The 23,272-nt window shown below is 45.0% G+C and overlaps 1 protein-coding gene across 3 annotated transcripts in view; it reads right to left on the bottom strand.

Moving 5' to 3' along the window:
• FAM184B (family with sequence similarity 184 member B) overlaps positions 1-23,272 on the bottom strand; it is a 73,313-nt gene that overhangs the window by 31,226 nt on the left and 18,815 nt on the right. For all 3 annotated transcript variants that reach the window (XM_081019856.1, XM_081019855.1, XM_081019854.1), the window contains exons 2-5: positions 14,846-15,601; positions 7,766-7,901; positions 7,328-7,464; positions 3,952-4,152 (exon numbers count right to left, since the gene is read on the bottom strand). In XM_081019856.1, coding sequence (XP_080875982.1) covers positions 3,952-4,152; positions 7,328-7,464; positions 7,766-7,901; positions 14,846-15,601 — 1,230 coding nt within the window. The remainder of the gene's footprint in view (positions 1-3,951; positions 4,153-7,327; positions 7,465-7,765; positions 7,902-14,845; positions 15,602-23,272) is intronic.

Below are 23,272 nucleotides of genomic sequence, written 5' to 3' on the forward strand. Positions count from 1 at the left end.
AGTAAGAAATGGGTTTCTTCCCCTAAAAAAACAAAGGTTCCTATTCAGCTAGAAATAATTTGCTTTTGACGTTCCTGGATAAAACACAAAGATTCTTATACATAAAACTACCAGGGCTAGAAAACAAAAAACAACAACTATCGATGTCTCCAATATCTGAAGCCGAGATTAGGGAAACAATCTCAAATAAGGCAAATGGTAAAACACCTGGGCTAGACTGCTTTCCAGTGGAATGGTATAAAACATATTATCTAAGTGACAGGAGATCAATATATCAGTTACATGATGAGATCTTTAGAGAAGGAATCAGCTCAACACTATTTAACCAGGCTTATATTACTGTTATTCCAAAGCCTGGCAAGGACTTAACACAATGTGCCCAATTTCTTTGATAAACATTGATACAAAAATCTTAACAATATTGGCAAATAGACTGCAAAGAGCAAGATCAACTATTATTAAAAATGGCCAAACAGGGTTTATAAAGATGAGACAAGCTGCAGATAACATCAGACTGGTAGTGGATTTGATACATTTAAACAGGAAAGGTGAAGATTTAGCTGCACAGTGGTACCTCTGGTTGCGAACGGGATCCATTCCGGAGGTCTGTTCGCAACATTGAAAGAATGCAACCTGAAGTGCCGTATCTGCGCAATTTGGCGCTTTGTGCGCAAGCACGAAGCATGATTTAGCGCTTATGCGCATGCACGAGTGGCGAAACCAGGAAGTAACCCTTTCCACTACTTCCGGGTCGCCGTGGGACATAACCTGAAAGAACGTAACATGAAGCAAACGTAACATGTGATATGACTATACCAGGGGTAGGCAAACTAAGACCCGGGGGCCGGATGCAGCCCAATCGCCTTCTCAATCCGGCCCGTGGACGGTCCGGGAATTGGCGTGTTTTTACATGAGGAGAATGTGTCCTTTTATTTAAAATGCATCTCTGGGTTATTTGTGGGGCATAGGAATTTGTTCTTTCCCCCCCTCAAAAATATAGTTCGGCCCACCACATGGTCTGAGGGACAGCGGGCCGGCCCACGGCTGAAAAAGGTTGCTGTCCCTCAAGCTATAGATGCAGAGGGAGCAGGCAGGAGTAGACAGCAAACCAGCCCAGAGGTCATTTGCTCCATCGCCTGAAAATCTTAGGCTGCTGAGACACAGCCTACCTGAATTTCCAAGGTCATTTGCCTAATAGTCCCATCAGTTGACAAGATAGCTCAGTTGTGGAGTGTGGCGCGGATAATGCTAAGGCTGCAGGTTTGATCCCCATAAGGGACGTATTCCTGCACTGCAGGGAGTTGGACTAGATCAGGCATAGGCAAACTCGGCCCTCCAGATGTTTTGGGACTACAATTCCCATCATCCCTGACCACTGGCCCTGTTGGCTAGGGATGATGGGAGTTGTAGTCCCAAAACATCTGGAGGGCCGAGTTTGCCTGTGCCTGGACTAGATGATCCTCAGGGTCCGTTCCAACTCTACAATTCTATGATTCTAGTCAGCAAACCACAAATACCCAACGGAAGCCAGAAAGACCCAGCCAAGGGAAAAAAACCCAAAAGCCAAATATCAGTACAAGTTTGTAAAAAAAAACACAAAAAAACCCCTATGGCATGTAAGACCATTATGGACTCTTGAGACAAATCCACAGCTGGACTTGTGGTAGGGCAGACTTTGATTAATGGCTGCTCCCTGTTCCAATGCACGTGAAAGCAGAATACTGCCCAGACTGACACTTCCCTCTGTGTGATTAATTTCTGTAGCCACCGGGTGCTGGAGCAAGCCAATGGTACACTGCAAACTCCTACCTACAGCATTTCTGCATGAACGTTGGAGTTACCAGGGCAACCAGTTTGGAATAAGTGGAAAGAAAGTCAACCTGGCTGGGAGTGAATTATGGATATAGGCATCAGCTCACTTTGATCACAGTTTGCAGCTGGTTGGCCAGAGATTTCTGCACAGTTGGACAACAATCTTGCAGTGGCATATGTAGAGAGAGACCAGGGCTACAGTACAACTTTCCACTATTACTTATGTATTGTACATGTATTGAACTCACAAAAGAAAAGAAAAATGCCATTCCAATACAGAAAGCTGTACATCAGGTAAGACAAAGATTTCTAAATCCCCTCCAACAAAACCACCACCAGCATCAGTATTACTAGGTGGGAAAAGCTTCTGGATATAAAGTGGGTTTGCCTGTTGGTGAACCAAGAAGAGGGAGCTGACAAGGCAAATCTCTGTGGGGACCACTAAAACAGCCCATCCAACACTCTGATTAATTTCATTTACAATAACGATGATGATTTGTTAACCCCAGGCACTCGGGCGGCTTCCAACATATATAAAAACGTAATAAAACATTAAACATTTTAAAACTTCCCTATACAATTGCTGCCTTCAGATGTCTTCTAAAGGTTGAATAGTTACTTATCTCTTTTCCAAGAACTAGGGGACACTTTTGGTGGGGAATATATTCAATTCTTCATTAGTTTCTACTCCTTCTTTTGGCTTGGTCTCCACGGCAGATGACAATAACAGATTTAAAGATTTAGGGCATGGGCCCCACAGACAGAAATTTGCATAACATTTGTGTATGCTAAAATATAGACATAGGCAAGGTAAAGGCACTGCTGACCATTAGGTCCAGTCGTGGCTGACTCTGGGGTTGCAGTGCTCATCTCGCTTTATTGGCCGAGGGAGCCGGCGTACAGCTTCCAGGCCATGTGGCCAGCATGACTAAGCCACTTCTGGCGAACCAGAGCAGCGCACGGAAACGCCGTTTACCTTCCCGCCGGAGCGTTACCTATTTATCTACTTGCACTTTGACGTGCTTTCAAACTGCTAGGTTGGCAGGAAAAATATAGACATATATAGATGCAAATTTAAAACTTAAATGTCACCAGCCAACTCATTTCCCATTCAATTCTCTCCAGACCAATTTTTCAATTACTTTGCATCCCACTTCAGATCATCCCCAATTAGTTTCCCAGCAGATCTTTCCCTCAATCAATTACATTCCCCGTCGATTTCCCATATTAATTACCCCCCAATAACCTCCACGTGTCTTAAATTCACTTATTTCCCCAAATAAACAGCATAACCCAGATCTTCTTTCAATTCAGGTCCTCACTCCCCCCCCCCCAGCCATTTATTATCTATCTGGAACCACTTAGGACACTTGAGGCAGGAAGGGGGCCTGTGAATTAGGGCAAGCCAGGGCTGGCCCAAGACATTTTGCCACCTGAGGCAAACCACAAAATGGTGTCCCCTCCTCTCCAGAAGTGAGTGAAGAAGTGAGTGAGAAGTGAGTGAAGATCTACATCAGGAACAAGAGGGGAATAAATATCTACATTGGGATTTTCTGCTCTTGGGGATCCTGCTGCCTGAGGCAGTCGCCTCACCTTGCCCCATGCATGGGCCGGCCTTGGGGCAAGCCTCTTTTGCTGCTTATGCTAAAGAGGAAGGAGCTAAAGAACCCTTTGCCCCATCCAAGGGCAAGTCAGTGCTGCCACTTCCTCGCTTCAAGATAGGATTCTTGTTTTGAAAAACAAGCCAGGAGGATCATACCAGGCTTGAAAAAGCAAGGACCCTAAAACCTGTAGTTTGGAGCACACATTTGCAATCTGCATTGTTTGTTGCGGCAGCGATTACATTAATCACTGCACTGTCATGACGAGAAGCACAGGCGAGCAACGGCAATGCCGGGAAGACAAGAATCCTGTCAAGGGTAAGCTAACCTTCCTTCCTTCCTCTCTTGCAAAAGCTTTCATTTCAACGGAAAACATCAGCTCAGCTCCTTTTTTAAAAAAAGAAAAACACAGCAATAAAATCCTCGTTGTGATTTAAAGCTCCCTGTCTAGGAAGAACAATTTAAATGATGTCACCATGACTAAAGAGATTTAAAGGAACAGATGAATCACAGCCCACTATTAATAGAACAATCCCACCTTGTGCAGTTTTTTTCTCTCGGCGTCCATGGAGGCTTGGGCTGATTTGATTTCAAGGCTGTGCTTCTTCACAAGGTCTTCCAGACCTTTCACCAGCTGCGCTTTCAAACGAATCTTCTCCTCGCCCGGCTCGTGTTTGGTTTTGCGGAACTCTTCCCTCTGCTGCGGCTTAACAGCGTCTTTTTCCAAACCTGCCATTACCTGGAGTGACAAGGCGCAGCCACATCAATTAAAGTGACCACAGAGAAAAGGGTTAACTCAAGTAATAAAGAAAATGCACACATATAAATGCAAGCTATGCAGGTAAACATTTATCAACATAGGGGAGGCTATTGAAGACAGGCAATTAAATAAGAGACACTACAACTAAATCAAGAGGTCTTTCATTCTCTTTTAAAGCATACATTGGGGTGAGATTGGAATACAGTGGTACCTCGGGTTATATACGCTTCAGGTTACAGTCTCCGCTAACCCAGAAATAGTACATCGGGTTAAGAACTTTGCTTCAGGATGAGAACAGAAATCGTGCTCTGGCAGCCCGGTGGCAGCGGGAGGCCCCATTAGCTAAAGTGGTGCTTCAGGTTAAGAACAGTTTCAGGTTAAGAACGGACCTCCAGAACGGACCTCCGGAACTGTACAGTGGTACCTTGGGTTAAGAACTTAATTCATTCTGGAGGTCCGTTCTTAACCTGAGACACCACTTTAGCTAATGGGGCCTCCCGCTGCCGCACGATTTCTGTTCTCATCCTGAAGCAAAGTTCTTAACCCGAGGTACTATTTCTGGGTTAGCGGAGTCTGTAACCTGAAGCGTCTGTAACCCGAGGTACCACTGTATACAGGTAGATCTCAGGGTGATTTGCAGGAGATTGCCAAGATTGCCTGATTCCCAATCGTTTAACAATAGCAGCAAGAAAATTATTTCCACCACCTAAGTGAGGCTGCTGGAATGAAGGGAGCCAACCAAGGATGGCCCTGTGTTTGAAAGGACTGCGAGCTCAGCTTAGTTCTGGTACTGGCAACCAATTCCCAGTTCTTTAACTCTAACTTTCACCCCCAAAACAGAAAAGCAGATCCAACAAGCCGGAAGTCTGCACACACATAAACATCAATGGGAAGAAACGTCTGCAGAAAGCTGGACTGTCACAAACAAGACCAGAACCCTTGTCCCTGATGTGCTAGCACCCCACATGTAGGTGGAAGGCACTGGGACTCTCGAGATGGAGATAATAATTTATAATAATAATAGTTTATTATTTATACCCCGCCCATCTGGCTGGGTTTCCCCAGCCACTCTGGGCAGTTCCCGACAGAATATTAGAACCACGATAAAACATCAAACATTAAAAATTTCCCTAAACAGGGTTGTCTTCAGATGTCTTTTAAAAGTCAGATAGTTGTTTATTTCCTTGACATCTGATGGGAGGGCGTTCCACAGGGTGGGTGCCACTACCGAGAAGGCCCTGTAACTTCACTTCTCTCAGGGAGGGAACCGCCAGAAGGCCTTCGGAGCTGGACTTCAGTGTCCAGGCTGAACGATGGGGGTGGAGATGCTCCTTCAGGTATACGGATCTGGACCTCAGATAATTCCAGCTAGAGCATCAATACTTTACTCCTTAAACCATCATATTTAAACCATAGTGGCTTGCCAGAAGAGGGAGCCACTAGACCAGGGGAAGCCAACATCAATAACAAAATGGAGCCCAAGGGCATCAGAACATTCCAGAAGCACAGAAAGAACTTGGGCCCTTCCAGGTGGTTGCTAATTTTGGATGGGATTCAGTCACATGCCAGCAAATTCTTGTCTTGCAATTACGAGTTGGTTTGGAGATCTTGTGCCACAAACCCTTTCCCACCACTTTTTACAATGAGGAAAGTGGTAGGGAAATGTATTTAAAAGGTATTTTAAATGTATTTAAAAGGGATTTGATATCCCGCTTTATCACTATCCGAAGGAGTCGCAAAGCAGCTAACATTCTCCTTTCCCTTCCTCCCCCACAACAAACACTCTGTGAGGTGAGTGAGGCTGAGAGACTTCAGAGAAGTGTGACTAGCCCAAGGTCACCCAGCAGCTGCATGTGGAGGAGCGGGGAAGCGAACCCGGTTCACCAGATTACGAGTCCACCGCTCTTAACCACTACACCAAAGGGACCCCTGACCCTTAGGTCCAGTCGTGGCTGACTCTGGGGTTACGGCGCTCATCTCGCTTAATTCACTGAGGGAGCCGGCGTACAGCTTCCGGGTCATGTGGCCAGCATGACTAAGCCACTTCTGGCAAACCAGACCAGCGCACGGAAACGCCGTTTACCTTCCCACCGGAGCGGTACCTATTTATCTACTTGCACTTTGACGTGCTTTGGAACTGCTAGGTTGGCAGGAGCTGGGACCGAGCAACGGGAGCTTACCCCGTTGCGGGGATTCGAACCGCTGACCTTCTGATCGGCAAGTCCTAGGCTCTGTGGTTTAACCCACAGCGCCAGCCGCGTCCCACGAAATGTATTTACTTTACTTTATTTATTAAATTTGTATACCGCTCTTCATCCAAAGGCCACAGGGTGGCTCACAACATTAAAATACAAAGTGAGAACACAAAACACGTAACAAATAAGCAAAAACGAACCAATAACCCCCATCCTACAAACACATTTGAAAGGCCATGGGTTGCTTAATCAGCCATCGGCCTAGATGTAGAGAAACACTTTTGCCTGGTGCCTGACGATATGGAATGAGCAGGCGAGCCTCTTTAGGCAGAAAACCTCCCTTGGGAGAGCATTCTGAAGGCAGCCCTGTTTAGGGAAGCTTTTAGTGTTTAACAGATGGTATTTTAATATTTTGTTGGAAGCTGCCCAGAGTGGCTGGGGAAACCCAACCAGATGGGCGGGGTATAAATAATAAATTCTTATTATTATTATTCCACATACAGGGAGCCACTGCAGAAAAGGCCCGTTCTTGTCATGAAGTGAAAAAGGGTTGTCAGGTCCTTTTGCAGACTAGCTGCAATGAACCATGAGCAATTTACCGTATTTTTTGCTCTATAAGACTCACTTTTTCCCTCCTAAAAAGTAAGGGGAAATGTGTGTGCGTCTTATGGAGCGAATGCAGGCTGCGCAGCTATCCCAGAAGCCAGAACAGCAAAAGGGATTGCTGCTTTCACTGCGCAGCGATCCCTCTTGCTGTTCTGGCTTCTGAGATTCAGAATATTTTTTTTCTTGTTTTCCTCCTCCAAAAATTAGGTGCGTCTTGTGGTCTGGTGCGTCTTATAGAGCGAAAAATACGGTACATGGAAATGGAAGGAATGGCTCCCGGTTAACTTAGTCTATCAAACTGCATCATCATATAGAACTCCATCTGCAAAAAGAGAAATGTGAAGGTTATGCACCTGAACGTCTCCACCGTCTTGCTTGCCTTGGCTCTGTTTGGTGGACGCTGCTTGCTGATGGGGTAAGATCTGATTCTTTAGTTCCTCCGCTTCGCTCCTGGTCTTGCTTTGGGAGTTCTGCACCGTTTCCATTGCTTCTGTGAATGTGAAAAATGCCGTGTGATGTGCTTATATTTTCATGTGCACGATGGATGAATGCATTTAAAAGAGTGTTGCATTCACATAGTTCATTAAGGGCTGTTGCTGTGAGACCTGTAAGGCGAGGCCAGTATTATTATTCTCATGTTGCAGTTGGGGCAGAAGCAGGGAGGGCAGTAGCATACATAACAAACCTACATATAAAATTCATAGCTGGGGTCATATTTGAACTGGGAATATCCCAGATCACGTTCATAAATGTTCCGCTTCTGCATCTCCCTGCACGGAAGCAAGTCCTACCTGTTTTATGCAGTATTTCATTTTCTTGCAACAGAAGCCTCTCTTTGGCAATAATCAGCTCCTCCTCCAGTGCTTTTGTGAGACTTTTTGCCTCCTTAGTCGTCTGATGAGCCTCCTTGAGCCGAATTTCCAGGTCCTGTAAATGCACCACACAATTACAAACTTAAGACTGCTGTTTTTGCCTTTAAAAAAATAATTTCCATGATCTGGGAGCACCCCAGTTGTCAATGAATTTCTTTCCCTCTTGATAAGTACTGTCTGACCATGTGGAGATAAGAATGATTTGCAGTTTCTGTTCAGGGCAGCAGCCCACAAGTTTTCTCGTCTTGGAATATGGCGGTGGATTTGGTAGGAACTATTACCCTAATCAGGGATGCGGGTTAAACCACAGAGCCTAGGGCTTGCCGATCAGAAGGTCGGTGGTTCGAATCCCTGCGACGGGGTGAGCTCCCATTGCTCGGTCCCTGCTCCTGCCACCTAGCAGTTCAAAAGCATGAAGTGCAACTAGATAAATAGGTACCGCTTCAGCGGGAAGGTAAACGGCGTTTCCGTGCGCTGCTCTGGTTCGCCAGAAGCGGCTTAGTCATGCTGGCCACATGACCCGGAAGCTGTACGCCGGCTCCCTCGGCCAATAAAGCGAGATGAGCGCCGCAACCCCAGAGTTGTCCGCAACTGGACCTAATGGTCAGGGGACCCTTTACCTTTATTACCCTAATCAATTGTAAAAGGGCTTATGTGATGAGAGCAGGGATTTGCTCACAAGCTCCACCCTTTCAATGCTTCAGTCCCACTACTCTCCACCTGCTGAAGAGTAACGGTCTACAGGGGTGTGTGTGTGCAAAACCAGCTAAATTTTCACCAGCTAAATGGTGCGTTTCCCTGTGGGCGCTTGCTTGATCTGCACAAGTACTGTAGGATTTTGCCTTTACAGGTGTAATGCATTCAACCTCTCTCACACACATTACAAGGAAGAATTGCAGATAGACAGGCAGATGTGAAGGCTAATATGTTTAACATTCAGGTGCTCTTCTTCTTTTTTAAGTGGCTTATAATTATTGGGATTACAGGAAGAGTAATGTAGGAACTTAACACTTTCCTCCATAGCTGCAGTCCAGGTAAAAGGTAAAGGTAAAGGACCCCTGGACGGTTAAGTCCAGTCAAAGGCGACTATGGGCTTGCGGTGCTCATCGCACTTTCAGGCCACAGACAGCTTTCCAGATTATGTGGCCAGCATCACTAAACTGCTTCTGGCACAACGGAACACCGTGACAGAAACCAGAGCACACGGAAATGCCGTTTACCTTCCTCCCATAGTGGTACCTATTTACCTACTTGCACTGGTGTGATTTCGAACTGCTAGGTTGGCAGGAGCTGGGACAGAGCAATGGGAGCTCACTCCGTCGCGGGGATTCGAACCGCTGACCTTCTGATCGGCAAGCCCAAGAGGCTCAGTGGTATAGACCACAGCGCCACCCGCATCCTTTATCTTTTTCCAGGCAAAAACCCTCTACTGCAGTTGGTATTTGGTTTAGGGCAAAATCCGGCACAAACGGATTCCGTCCCAATGCTTTCTGGTGGTCCCCACTTCACAGCTGGTCACTTGGGAGCTATCAAAAACCAACATCATCTGTCTCTGTGTTTTAGCATCGTACGATAAGTAGAACACTTAGCATCTGTAGAGCACTTTAGAGTGCTCCAAGGTGGTTTCCTGAAATTTTCTCAGCAAGCCTTACCATCTTTACAAGGTAGGCTGGTATCGTTATGCCTATTTTGCAGGGAAAGGTGCTAGGGTAATATGGCTTGCCAAAGCCACTGAATGAATTTTAAGCAGATATGAGTTTTGAATCAGGGGTTTTCTAGCTGACACTCTTAGCCACTCAATAGATCAGCTTAGCAATTAATAATAATTATTCATTTGCAACAAGAATGTGCCTTTCAGTTGCTTTTCTCTAACAACTTCATATTCACACGAAGGAAAACACATCCGGAAAATCGTGGAAATGTGTCAGTCCTCTCTCTATAACTTTGCCTTAAGAATTAATTAATGATCAGACTGATGTTTCCCAAGAAACACCCCTTTCATTTCATCCTTTCATCCTACGTAAATTTCTGGGGGAACAAAATCTCATGGTACTGAAAGAAGTTTCTGCCAACCGAGAATTCTGCCCTAAGCAAAATAAGCTTTCATAAGAAATCAAAAGAAGCTTGCATGATAAATGTGTAAAGTATGTTCCTTTTGTTCGCATTGCCCACATTTTTTTCTGGAGAATGGCTGCTTTCTTTTGACACCCCGTGTTAGCTTGTGAGTTGGAATAAAATCGGAAGTTTTAAGTTATTTCAGTTGTGTAGTGTTGTTTTCCACTATTGCAAAGCTAGCTGCTGGGAGAGATCTTTCTAGCACAGTCAATTCTCTGCAAGATTTATTCAATCAGTAACAAGTACATAAGGCACACTTTTCAAGGGGGGGCAGTGTGTGCTGTGTTCCCCCTGCCCCTGATCGTATAAAGCCTTCACTTGGCTAAATCGCAAATGCCTAAAGCAACGTGCTCATGTATAGACACAATTAACATGTGCGCAATTTATGTTTTTGTATTGTAGGTTTTCAATTCCCAAGAATACTGCCTTGAAATCCATTTGTTGATATGGTTGGTTGATTAATTAGTAATAAACGAGAAAAATGTCAATCGTAATGGGAACTGGGTTGCGCGCCTGCGAGGAAGAAAGGAAAAGGATGAGTGCTACTTAGATGACTTTTAAAGCAGATGACACAAATCCATTAAACTGTTCCCATTCCATCAGCCCCAGCCAGCATGTGTCATGCCTTGAGGCTGATGGCAGCTGGAAGGCTACATTAAAATATGATGCAAGTGGGCAAGAAGAATGTAACCCTGTGGTTTTGCCGTATCATCACTCGAGAGATCTGGAGTCCAGCTGAGTGCTGCTTGTGGTGTGCTAACCCCATGCATAGCGAATGAGGGCCTGATGCAACAAAAACAGGTAGCCCCCAGCACCACATCATTTAAATCGAGCCCATAAAGCTTTGCAGGTGGAAAAGAATGTAGGTTTCCATCCATTTTTCAAACCCCACTTACTACAAGTTCATGCGCCCAGGCAGTGCCAAACTACACTTTACTCTTAATGTGCAGCTTGTAGTCACCGTATTTTTCGCTCTGTAAGATGCACCTCTTCCCTCTTAAAAAGTAAGGGGAAATGTGTGTGTGTCTTATGGAGTGAATGCAGACTTCACACGGCTATCCCAGAAGCGATCCCTCTTGCTGTTCTGGCTTCTGGGATTCAGAATATTTTTTTTCTTGTTTTCTTCCTCCAAAAACTAGGTGCGTCTTGTAGAGCGAAAAATACGGTAACTCTTCTTTAAAAACAAATGAACTTTTATCAATTATAGGTGTGACAGAAATGCAACATGTAAACTTACCTCTTCCCTCACAGCACGATCAGAAGGAAATTCCAGTCCCCATCCTAATTTGGCTACAATCCTTAGGAAAAAAACCTTCCCATGGACACCAATAGGAATTTCCCCCCCATGTCATTCTAGCTGCATAGGGGATTACTGATTCCAATAACTCCGGAGAGGGATGAGATAAACCTGCCTTCCCCTTGTGCCGCGTTTCCTGTAAAGGTTGTCCAATTTGGCATGCCGGTAATTGCTAAGAGTAAAAAAGGGAAAGGCAATTACAAGCTACACACATTAAAACGTAGCTTGGTTGCACTTTCTAATCTAGCAGAGAAGCTGTCCTGATTCTGCTCCCAACTCCTCATGCTACAACAGCTATAGCTGAAGATGAATGGGACAGCAAAGAGTAGGGGCTTACAGCTTCTTCTTCCATCCATCTCCTGCCCCCTTCCTGCCCATTGCCTCTGCTGGAGAAACTGAGGTCCCGCCTCCTGTTACCTCACACTGACCACAGGAGAGAAAATGCCCCTCACAATCCAGAAGATGCGTTTAGGATGGAGGCAGCCATGGACAGCAATGGGTTCCAGGGGGGGCCCATTCTGCTGCTCCCCAACTGCGTGCTTACCTGACAGCAGCAAAATGTTGCTACAAGCTGCTGTTTTTAATTTCCCACAATGCCTTGGGATGCCCAGTGGGGCACTTGTGAGGCATTAAAATGGCGGCTCTCAGTCACCCACTGCAAAGGGCCCTGGATGGGTGCCAGTTCTGATGGGTCCTGATGGTATGACGAAACCCAAAGGTGTCAGGTGCTGCCACTGGACTTAGCTTTGCATCCTTAGCTCAGCTCCATCAGTTTTCTTTTGGTGGGGGACAGAACTTAAAAAAAACTGCCCCCTTCAGAAAGGGAAATCAAAGCTCAGGTTAAGCCAACCAGTGTTATGGATGGTGCGCAAGCTTTGCCTTTGCTATACAGTGGTACCTTGGGTTACATACGCTTCAGGTTACATACGCTTCAGGTTACAGACTCCGTGAACCCAGAAATATTAGTTACAGATAGGTAGCCGTGTTGGTCAGCCATAGTCAAAATAAAAAAAATCCTTCCAGTAGCACCTTTAAGACCAACTAAGTTAGTTCTTGGTATGAGCTTTCGTGTGCAAGCACACTTCTTCAGATACACTGAAACAGAAGTTGCCAGATCCTTCTATATAGTGAGAAGGTGGGGAGGGGTATTACTCAGAAGGGTGGTGGGAATGGGAGATTGGCAGATAGCTGAGATGAGCCTGCTGACGACTCTTAACGACTGTAATAGGTCTTACAGGAAAAGGCAAGGGGTGAGAAGGTGAGAAATGGCTTAGTCATGTATAATGGGATAAGAATCCAATGTCTTTGTTCAAACCAGGTCTCTCCATGGTTTTAAGTTTGGTAATGAGTTGCAATTCAGCAGCTTCTCTTTCCAGTCTATTTCTGAAATTCCTTTATAGTAGTGTCCAAAAAATGTATTTCTTGCATAGATTGATTCATTGTAAGGTTGATTGTGGGGTGAAAATCATTAATCATTTTGGACACTACTATAAAAATACAGGATGGGCGCATAGACACCACCTTATACCGTAAACCAACTGACCGACAAACATATCTACATGCCTCTAGCTACCATCCCAAACATACCAAACAGTCCATTGTATATAGCCAGGCACTACGTTACAGCCGCATCTGTTCCAATTCTACAGACAGAGACTCTCACCTAAGAGATCTACAGCAAACCTTTTCAGAACTAAAATACCCAGCAGATGAAGTTAGACAACAGATCAACAGAGCCAGACTTATACCCAGAGAGAACTTGCTGCAAGACAGACCCAAAAAAGAAAATAACAGAACACCTCTAGTCATCACATACAGCTCCCAAGTTAAAACAGTACAACGCATCATCAGAGATCTACAACCTCTCCTGGACAATGACAGTTCTCTTTCTCAAGCTCTGGGAGGAAGACCTTTCATTGCCTACAGACAGCCACCCAATCTTAAACAACTCCTAACCCACAATAATACTACAACCAGACTTAACACGGACACTGGCACCAGAGCCTGCAATAAACCCAGATGCCAACTTTGCTGCCACATACACCCGGACAACACCATTACTGGCCCCAACAACATCACACATACCATCTCGGGACTATTCAATTGCTCATCATCTAACATTGTGTATGGCATCAAATGCCAACAGTGTCCTTCAGCTCTCTATATTGGACAAACAGGCCAAACCTTACGCCAAAGAATAAATGGACATAAATCTGACATCAAGAATCACAAAACAGAGAAACCAGTAGGAGAACACTTCAATCTCCCAGGACATTCTATACAAGATCTCAAAGTAGCTGTTTTACTACAAAGGAATTTCAGAAATAGACTGGAAAGAGAAGCTGCTGAATTGCAACTCATTACCAAACTTAAAACCATGGAGAGACCTGGTTTGAACAAAGACATTGGATTCTTATCCCATTATACATGACTAAGCCATTTCTCACCTTCTCACCCCTTGCCTTTTCCTGTAAGACCTATTACAGTCGTTAAGAGTCGTCAGCAGGCTCATCTCAGCTATCTGCCAATCTCCCATTCCCACCACCCTTCTGAGTAATACCCCTCCCCACCTTCTCACTATATAGAAGGATCTGGCAACTTCTGTTTCAGTGTATCTGAAGAAGTGTGCTTGCACACGAAAGCTCATACCAAGAACTAACTTAGTTGGTCTTAAAGGTGCTACTGGAAGGATTTTTTTTATCCAGAAATATTACTTCGGGTTAAGAACTTTGCTTTAGGATAAGAACAGAAATCGTGCTCCGGCGGCGCGGCAGCAGTGGGAGGCCCCTTTAGCTAAAGTGGTGCTTCAGTTTCAGGTTAAGAACAGACCTCCAGAACGAATTAAGTTCTTAACCCGAGGTACCACTGTATTGGTCTCCTCAAATGTAGTATTATATATTTTTTTCCCCCTAAACGGCAGCCATTTGCTTTGAATGGCTCTGGTGAGAGCTGCACACAGCCCCCTCATGAATTTTCACTCTTGGCCATCCTTGGCCAAGTATGTTTAGTATGTTGTACTATTTCATTGTTGTTAGCTGCCCTGAGCCCGGCTTCAGAAGGCAGGATATACCGTATTTTTCGCCCTATAGGACGCACTTTTTCCCCTCCAAAAATGAAGGGGAAATGTGTGTGCGTCCTACGGGGTGAATGCAGGCTTTCGCTGAAGCCTGGAGAGCGAGAGGGGTCGGTGTGCACCGACCCCTCTCGCTCTCCAGGCTTCAGGAAGCTCTCCGCAAGCGGTGGGAAAGCTGTGCAACGTTGCGCCGGTCTCCCACTGCTTGTGGAGAGCTGCCTGTTCTGGGGGCTGGGGTCGGGGGAAGCTCGGGCTTCCCCCGCCCCAGCCCCGTGCCTGGGGGGGAAAATAAATTTTCCCCCTTATCCCCCCCCCCCCAAATCTAGGTGCGTCCTATGGGCCGGTGCATCCTATGGGACGAAAAATACGGTAAATAAAATTCATTATTATTATTATTATATTATTGGCTGTCAGGAACTCATTTCATAGATTTAGAAGCATGCTGATGACTTGACGACTCAAGGTGCAAAGCAATAAAAAGCTTTTGTCACTTGCTCTAGAGTTATGGTCCTACCTGCATCTTCTCCTTCTGCTTCTGGCAACACTTATTCATTTCACAGATTCGCTGGCCTTTTGCCACCAGGTCAGCCTCCAGTTTCTTCACCTGCTGCTGGGAGGCAGCTTCTCGGGCCTGGTAATTTTTCCTCTGCTCCAGTTCCCTTTGCTGCCATTCTCTGCATGAATCAGCCAGGGATTGGTGCATGGTCTTCCTCCAAGTTTCTTTCTCCCTCTCGTGGGAGGCTTGGAGCTGCCTGACTTTCTCGGCAAATTCACTGGCGAGTTTCTGCTTCTCCCACTTGAGGTGGGCTGCCTGTGTTTCCACGCTGGCCATTTCGCTTAACTCCTCCTTGCAATCCAGCATGTCTCCTGCAAATGCCCAGTGTTTGTTGGCAAGCTCATTGGACTCCTCACTTGAAGACTGGATTCCATTCTCGAAGCTGAGCTTCGTGTGTGCCATCTGCTTGGGGAGGACAACCTTCTCATCTACTAGATTGTCCTCTCTTTGTGGTTCCCTCTCTCCCATCTGCCTTTTGCACATGGTGAATTCTGAAGGTACCACCTCTTTCAGCCTCCTATGTTTTTCCAATGTTTCTTCAAGGGTCTGGATGTGCTTCTGGAGCGCCTCTGCTTCCTCCAGTTTGCTTTTGTACTGGAGGAGAGTTTCCCTTGTCTCATCGAGGATGTGCTGAACCTCTTCTTGGTGGGCCTCTTTGAGAGCTTGGATGCTGGCCTCATGCTCATCATTTCTAGTGTTCAAGGCATAGATTACCTGCACCCAAAAGGAAAGAACAACGTAATGTCATACGTGTGGAGGAAAAACTTAAACACATAGAACAGTTCCCAAAATTAGACCAGAGGCAAGAGTAGCAACACCCTAGTGGTCCCGGGCCCTAAGGAAGTTAGATTAGCTTCAACCAGAGCCAGGGCCTTTTCAACACTGGCCCCGGCCTGGTGGAACGCTCTGCCTCATGAGACCAGGGCCCTGCAGGATCTGATTTCTTTCTGCAGGGCCTGTAAGACAGAGTTGTTCCGCCTGGCCTTTGGCTTGGAGCCAATTTGATTCCCTCCCTCCCTCTCTTTCTTTTTTCCTTTCCTTCTCCTCCTGCGATGAGGCTACATTTTAATGTTTCAATATTTTAATGTTGTATTTTAATTTTGTTTTTTTAAGTTGTATTCATTCAACTTGTTTTTATTATTGCTTGTTAGCTGCCCTGAGCCCGGCCTTGGCTGGGGAGGGCGGGGTATAAATAAAAAATTATTATTATCCAGCAGAGCTTTACTTGTGCTGAAGGCAAACGAGCGTAGTGGTCACAAATCCAAATACATTCAAGATTGGCACAGTCCATAAAAATCCAGTTGTAGCACTTACAAAAATTTAAAAACTTATAACAAGACTAAACCTTAACACTATGTACAGAACACCACACCAGAAGGAAGAGAGAAAGTAAGACCAGGCTCCTTCTGGCCTATATTTATAGTCAGCATGACCTTAATTGGAAGAGATAAGAGAACCAGTTCAAACCAGCTTCCCAGAAGGTATAACCCAAACAGTCATGAAGCTTCTGCCTGCTTCTCTCACACAGAGAAACTTCTAGTAGCTTCTAGAATCCTCTTGTATTAATCAGAATAGGAAAGATCTCCACACATCAGATCAATACTTTCTGCGCCAAGAAATGCAAACTGACACATAATGGGGAGGGGGATGACCTGTTAATATATTATAGTGGAGGTTCCATGGTTTTACTTCTAAGTAGTCCTGAGCACACTTGACTGGAAGCAACCTCTACTCAACCAAATTTATCTTTATTTATTTAAAAAAGTGGTTAGATACTGCCCTCTCATAAAGTATCAAGATAGTATACAGCTGTGACGTTAACATAGAGTGCTGGAGGTGAAATAGTTAAACAGGTTACCCAATCAGAACCCAGGGGGTGGAGTCAGAGGGACTATAAAATCAGCTCTAGGAGGGGCGAAGGGGGAGAGTTCATTGGGAGTTGGGTGGTTGGAGTGGGAGTGAACTGGGATAGAGTCTGTGGGTAGGTTGAGTTAGTGTAGTGAAATAAGGTGAGTCAGGAACAGTTAGGAGCTAGGAAGACGAGTAAATATCTGAGAAGTGGTTTAGTGAGGGAGAGCAGGTAGCGGAAGTTATAGGTCTGGATAGGCACCCCATGATTGTAACTGACCGATACCATTTATGAAACCACACACTTGTTAAACTGCAATAAATAAACAGAAGTTTATGTTCCAATTTAACCCTGACTGGACTCAGTATTGTCCCAGGTAGGGCCTGGGTGGTGGCAGAGTGAAATAAAGTGGTGGCACAGGGATTAATAGACGGTGAAATGTCCGGGGACCCTGTGAAATCGGCAAAACAGCAATATAGAAGCATTTTGTTGTTCGAATGATGGAATGCACAAGGAAATGTTAAACAGTTGCGTAGATTACAGATTAAAAAATCTTCAAGAGATGCCTGAAAGTCTAAAGGATGCCAAACCTCTGCTAGAAGAATTGTCTGCGGTCTGCTGGTGCCACTAAATTTCTGGTCCAAGCCAGTTGGGCCTCTCTGCTGTGTGGGGATTGGATTTACTTCCAACAAAACATGGTTTGCATTGCAGTTTATGCATTTTTTTTAAAGTTCAGGGACACTTGTGTGCCCCAAGTGGTGACAACTGAAGGGATTAATAGGCAATAAGGGCAAGGACCAATAGTAAAGATTGGGAATGGGGGGCAGGGAGCAAATGAGATGTTTCTAATGAATGCTCAGAGGAAAAACCATTTAAGTTTTTTCTCCAAATGTATGTGGTAGATTACTTCCTTCTGGTTATGTGTAAGGCATGGAAATAGGGACCAGAATAATAGCCAGCCATACCCCCACAAAGATTAACCACAGTGTGGGGACAGTGAAAATTTAGCAAGCTTAAGCTGTGGGTTCTGCCAAGCCATGAGAATGATGTCATTTCTCTGTTTTCACAGATTTCTCATCAGTGACACAGATGCTACAGATGGCTATAGGGCAGGTGTCCTACCCAGTGCTTTTTTTCTTTAAAAATGTTTAGGGGGTACTCTCATCTTCCGACTCCTATTGAAATGCCGCCCTTCAATGAGGCCAAACCTAAATGTAAGGAAGTTGTGTGGTCGTGGTCCAAAGGGCCACAATAAATATAATAATGTGAACCCCTATAAATCCTTGAGTGTGCTTCTAATAGAGAATTTATGGTAACCTGATGCTTTATGAAACTGATGATTTTGCAAGTTGCCGCCCCCCCCCCCCACCAGGGCAGAAGTACAGCTCATATGTGAATCACAAAGATACAGCTCATAAACTAGAACATAAGTTGCTACATGGTGCAAACGGCTACACGTAACATAGGTTGCCAACATGCATACTAACACAATATTACAAGCGGTGGGAATCAGAGCTGAATCAACAGAAATTGCTAGTGCTTATTGTGCATGTGTATTAAACATGAAATGAGGTAATGATGTACATGATTGGTGAAAATGGAAATCCTTTGTTTGAAATGTTATAAATACCACCGCCCGGACCCTTGGGCGGTGTTGCAGTTTTGCGAAAAGATTTGACTGGTACCTATTGCTTTGCAATAAACAACAATGGCCACCTAACTCCTCTTGCCTCCGAGTTTTATTGGCTTAAACTCAGAAGATAAGCCATTTTTGGCTTACAACATTAGCTTTCCCCTGGGAAGCTGTCAAGTCTCAACCTTTTGTTCACCAGTACAGTGGTACCTCAGGTTAAGTACTTAATTCGTTCCGGAGGTCTGTTCTTAACCTGAAACTGTTCTTAACCTGAGACACCACTTTAGCTAATGGGGCCTCCTGCTGCCGCCACACAATTTCTGTTCTCATCCTGAAGCAAAGTTCTTAACCTGAGGAACTATTTCTGGGTTAGCGGAGTCTGTAACCTGAAGCGTCTGTAACCTGAGGTACAACTGTATACTGCATTGTTGAAACACTTATCACAATGCTATTTCAATACCGGTATTCAACAATATGACAATTTATCACATAGCCCTACAGAGGAACAGGCCCAGCTTGTGCATTCTCTTCTCTGCAGGAGAAATAAATGGGATGAATGAAGTTTCCTGCATTGCAGGAAGTTGGTCTAAATGACCCTCGGGATACCTTCCACCTCTACAATTCTAAGAATTAAATAGGCTGGCTTAATATATATGGCCATGTGTGTAGGTCCCATTACTTATTTATTTGTAAAAGTAGTTATATACTGTACTACCCTCTCATAAGGGACGTAGATGGTGCTGTGGGTTAAACCACAGAGCCTAGGACTTGCCAATCAGAAGGTCGGCGGTTCGAATCCCTGCGACAGGGTGAGCTCCCGTTGCTCGGTCCCTGATCCTGCCAACCTAGCAGTTCAAAAGCACGTCAAAGTGCAAGTTGATAAATAGGTACCGCTCCGGCAGGAAGGTAAATGGCATTTCTGTGCGTTGCTCTGGTTCGCCAGAAGCGGCTTCGTCATGCTGGCCACATGACCCTGAAGCTGTACCCCGGCTCCCTCGGCCAATAAAGTGAGATGAGCGCCGCAACCCCAAAGTCGGTCATGACTGGACCTAATGGTCAGGGATCCCTTTACCTTTACCTTTACCCTCTCATAAAACAATATGGGAGCAATGTGAAAAATAAATAAATGAAACACTATTAAAAGCAGGACAGATAAATTATAAAAATGACTGGCTATTAAATAAAATGACATTAGAGAGTCTGCAGACAGCTGAGGAAGATGCATGAACTTGAAGAATGATCCAAAATCCTGCTGTCTACAACCTGCAACAGCTAAGTCTATCAGTGCAAACAGCTTAATATTACTTGACTTGAATACGCAAGCTAAACGACAGCCTCCAGGAGTATTGAGGCCAAGCCGGTTATGCGCACACGCACACACCAAGACCGCACATCAAGAGATAGTGGTGAAAATTATCTGTCTCCTCTTCTTGAAGCCATTTCCCCCTCTCCTCTCCCTTCCAGGCATCAACGATGGAGCTCCCGTTGCTCGGTCCCTGCTCCTGCCAACCTAGCAGTTCAAAAGCACGTCAAAGTGCAAGTAGATAAATGGGAAGGTAAACGGCGTTTCCGTGCGCTGCTCTGGTTCGCCAGAAGAGGCTTAGTCATGCTGGCCACATGACCCGGAAGCTGTACGCCGGCTCCCTCGGCCAATAAAGTGAGATGAGCGCCGCAACCCCAGAGTCGGCCACGACTGGACCTAATGGTCAAGGGTCCCTTTACCTTTTTATGTACTGATGCAAAGCTTGTCCACACTTCCGCTCGGGCTGTGTCTAAAAAGCACAGGTCTGTGCTCTTTACTGACACGCTTTCTAGGCAGGGGTCCAAGAGGTTTTCCCCTTTCCGAGGGAAAACCTGCTCTTTAGCAGTAGATTGGAACAAATGGTATTCTCTGAATTGCCGTTTGCTCCGACTGAGCGCTCAAGAGCAGTTTTCCCCGGAGATGGGGGAAGCAACCGAACAAGAGGAAAGGTGGATAAGCCCTGAGCTGAGGGAGGAAGACAAAAACACATCTGAAAAGTCTCTGCATACAGAGCAAGAGATGTCCACACTAGGGCTGAGCAATATATCGATATATCATCCAAAACCGATCTGAGTCTATATCGCAATATGGGTTTCATAATTTTTGACCTGGCAATATATTGCAAATCATGATGTATATATGTGTATGCTATGCAAAAATCACAATGAGGGGAAAACTGCGAAGCCGGGCAATGTCTCTACATAGCTCCATCCTTGTTTCAGACATTGTGATATATCACAATGTTTAGCTGGTGATATATTGCGATGCAGAAAACCAGATATCACCTGGTCCTAGTCCACACATGCCTTCCCAAAGGGGGCACATGCCATAGAAGGCTTTGGCACACCAGTCAGGAAACCAAATAAAAACTTTATCTTTCCCAAATGAGAACAGAACAGAGTCAGGAAACTGATACAACAACTAAGTCCAGCGACATAATGATACACAATGTGCACATGGGCAGAAGTGAGATAATGGAAGGGGTTCATGGGAGGTGAGCAGAATTTCTGTTGTCCCCCCCCCCAAATATTTTTATTGGTTTTTTCACAAACATAAATAAAACTTAATCTTTTACAATCATCATATTATATCATCTTATTTACACTGCGTAAATTCACGCCCAGATTTCCATCCTTCCCTGCTTCAGTGTTCTTAGTTTATAACTTCTCTTGTAGATTCTTATTTACCTTCTATACACATCACAGGATTTATGTTAACCCTACTACAGTTTTTAGACTTCTACAGTTAATTCTTATATATGCAACAAATTTACCCCACTCTTCTTCAAACTTTGTCCCTTTTTGGTCTCGAATTTTATAAGTCATTTTAGCTAATTCTGCATACTCAAAAAATTTAGTCTGCCACTCCAATACTGTTGGGGTCTCCTGTAATTTCCACTTTTGAGCCACGAGGATCCTAGCTGCAGCCGTAACATATTGAAATAGTTTAAGATCCTCCTTTATCAGGGAGGTGAGCAGAATTTCTGGAATTACCCCTAAGACGGCTCAAAAGCCATGGGGCAGCTGCTGAAACAGAGCACCCTCTGGGGTTGGGTAGTTGATGCTAAGTGGTGTTGCTGTAGATAAGATTCCACATGGCTGCTGTCCATTAAGCAAACGGCATTAAAATAAAAGCCATGCACATGCTCATTGCTAGGTGATATTTGAAGACTGCAGTCTTAAAAATAACAGGAGTATCCGTGCTGAGTCTGGGAACATTCCAGATAAATATGCAACAGCAAAACATATTCTGGGAACTGAGCTAACAAACACCCCAAAGCTATATTGGTTGTTAAGACACTCCTGTGAGGGAGTTTCTTATTACTTCTTGTGATTTCTATGTACAGTGGTACCTCTGGTTACGTGCTTAATTTGTTCTGGAGGTCTGTTCTTAACCTGAAACTGTTCTTAACCTGAAGCACCACTTTAGCTAATGGGGCCTCCTGCTGCCGCTGCACTGCTGGAGCCCGATTTCTGTTCTCATCCTGAAGCAAAGTTCTTAACCCGAGGTACTATTTCTGGGTTAGCGGAGTCTGTAACCTGAAGCGTATGTAACCTGAAGCATATGTAACCCGAGGTACCACTGTAATATCAACTCTTCTCTTTTCTTTTTAGCCAGAGAAAACGGTCTTCCATAATCCTTCCTCCTACTGGAGCGCTAATGAACCCAGATGTTGCTCAATTATTCAACGACTGCTGTCAAACTGGCGGAAACAGAATTAAATAATTCTGCATGTTGCCAATTAGAAGCACTGGCTCAGATCCTGGGCAGGGGTGCTCTTCTTTAGAAAGGGACAGGAAGACATTTCATCTGAAGGATGAGATTACTTGGGAAGAAAGATCATGGGGTCACACTCCAGCAGTGGCCGGGCCAGATCCGTAGGGGATGGGGCCAAGTTGGTGCCCCTCCCCAACCTGTTCAGCTCAGCTGAGAAGCGGGATATTTTCATCCCCGGGCAGGGCAGTGAGATTTAAAGCAAGATGAAAGCCTATCTCTCACTCAGATGATCCGTACCAATATGGTGAATAGTAGTGAGGGCCTGACTTTCCTTCCCTTTGTCTCACGCTGGGTTTAAAGCTCCTTGCCCCACACAGCAGGCAGAAAGCCACACCACCATCAGATCAGCTGAGAAGCAGTCAGCTGTTTTCTTCCAGTTCATGCTTACTGGGTTGGGAAGGTTTAAACCTGTCTGCCCAGTGGGCTGTGCTGGCGATGACATTTGGCCCTCCCTGCCCCTCAGTTAATCCAACCTGCCCTTCACTGCACACTTCCTGTAGTTTCTGCACCAGCAGCATAGTGATGGGAAATGGCAGCACCAGCCTAATTTCCCATACACATTATTATTATTATTTATTATTTATTCTGTAAAAAAAAAATTAGAAGTGCAGTTTGCTAGCACAGAGGCAGAAATGATAGCATCTATTCCTTGAAGCCGAGGAATGAGTCTCCTGAGCTGGGGTTCATGAGTTCACTTCATTTTTAACATTAAAAACAACTTGGAGAAATGGATCCTGCTTTTACTGTCTTTCGTTCTCTCACTGCTGTCTCAATTCTGGTTTTTTTACTGTGTTGTAAAATGTGTCCTTCGCTGGTTTGTCCTCTTTTGTCTGTTTGGATATATAGTGGGTTAAGAACTTAATTTGTTCTGGAGGTCCGTTCTTAACCTGAAACTGTTCTTAACCTGAGGTACCACTTTAACTAATGGGGCCTCCTGCTGCCTCTGCGCTGCTGCTGCGCTCATCCTGAAGCAAAGTTCTTAACCCAAGGTACTATTTCTGGGTTAGCAGAGTCTGTAACCTGAAGCGTCTGTAACCCGAGGTACCACTGTATTTTAGAAGCCTCTCTGATCAGGCACACAAGTAGGGATCTGTTGGTTTTAAG

Source organism: Podarcis pityusensis, assembly GCF_964106645.2.
Source record: "Podarcis pityusensis genome assembly, chromosome: 9".
Taxonomy (NCBI): domain Eukaryota; kingdom Metazoa; phylum Chordata; class Lepidosauria; order Squamata; family Lacertidae; genus Podarcis; species Podarcis pityusensis.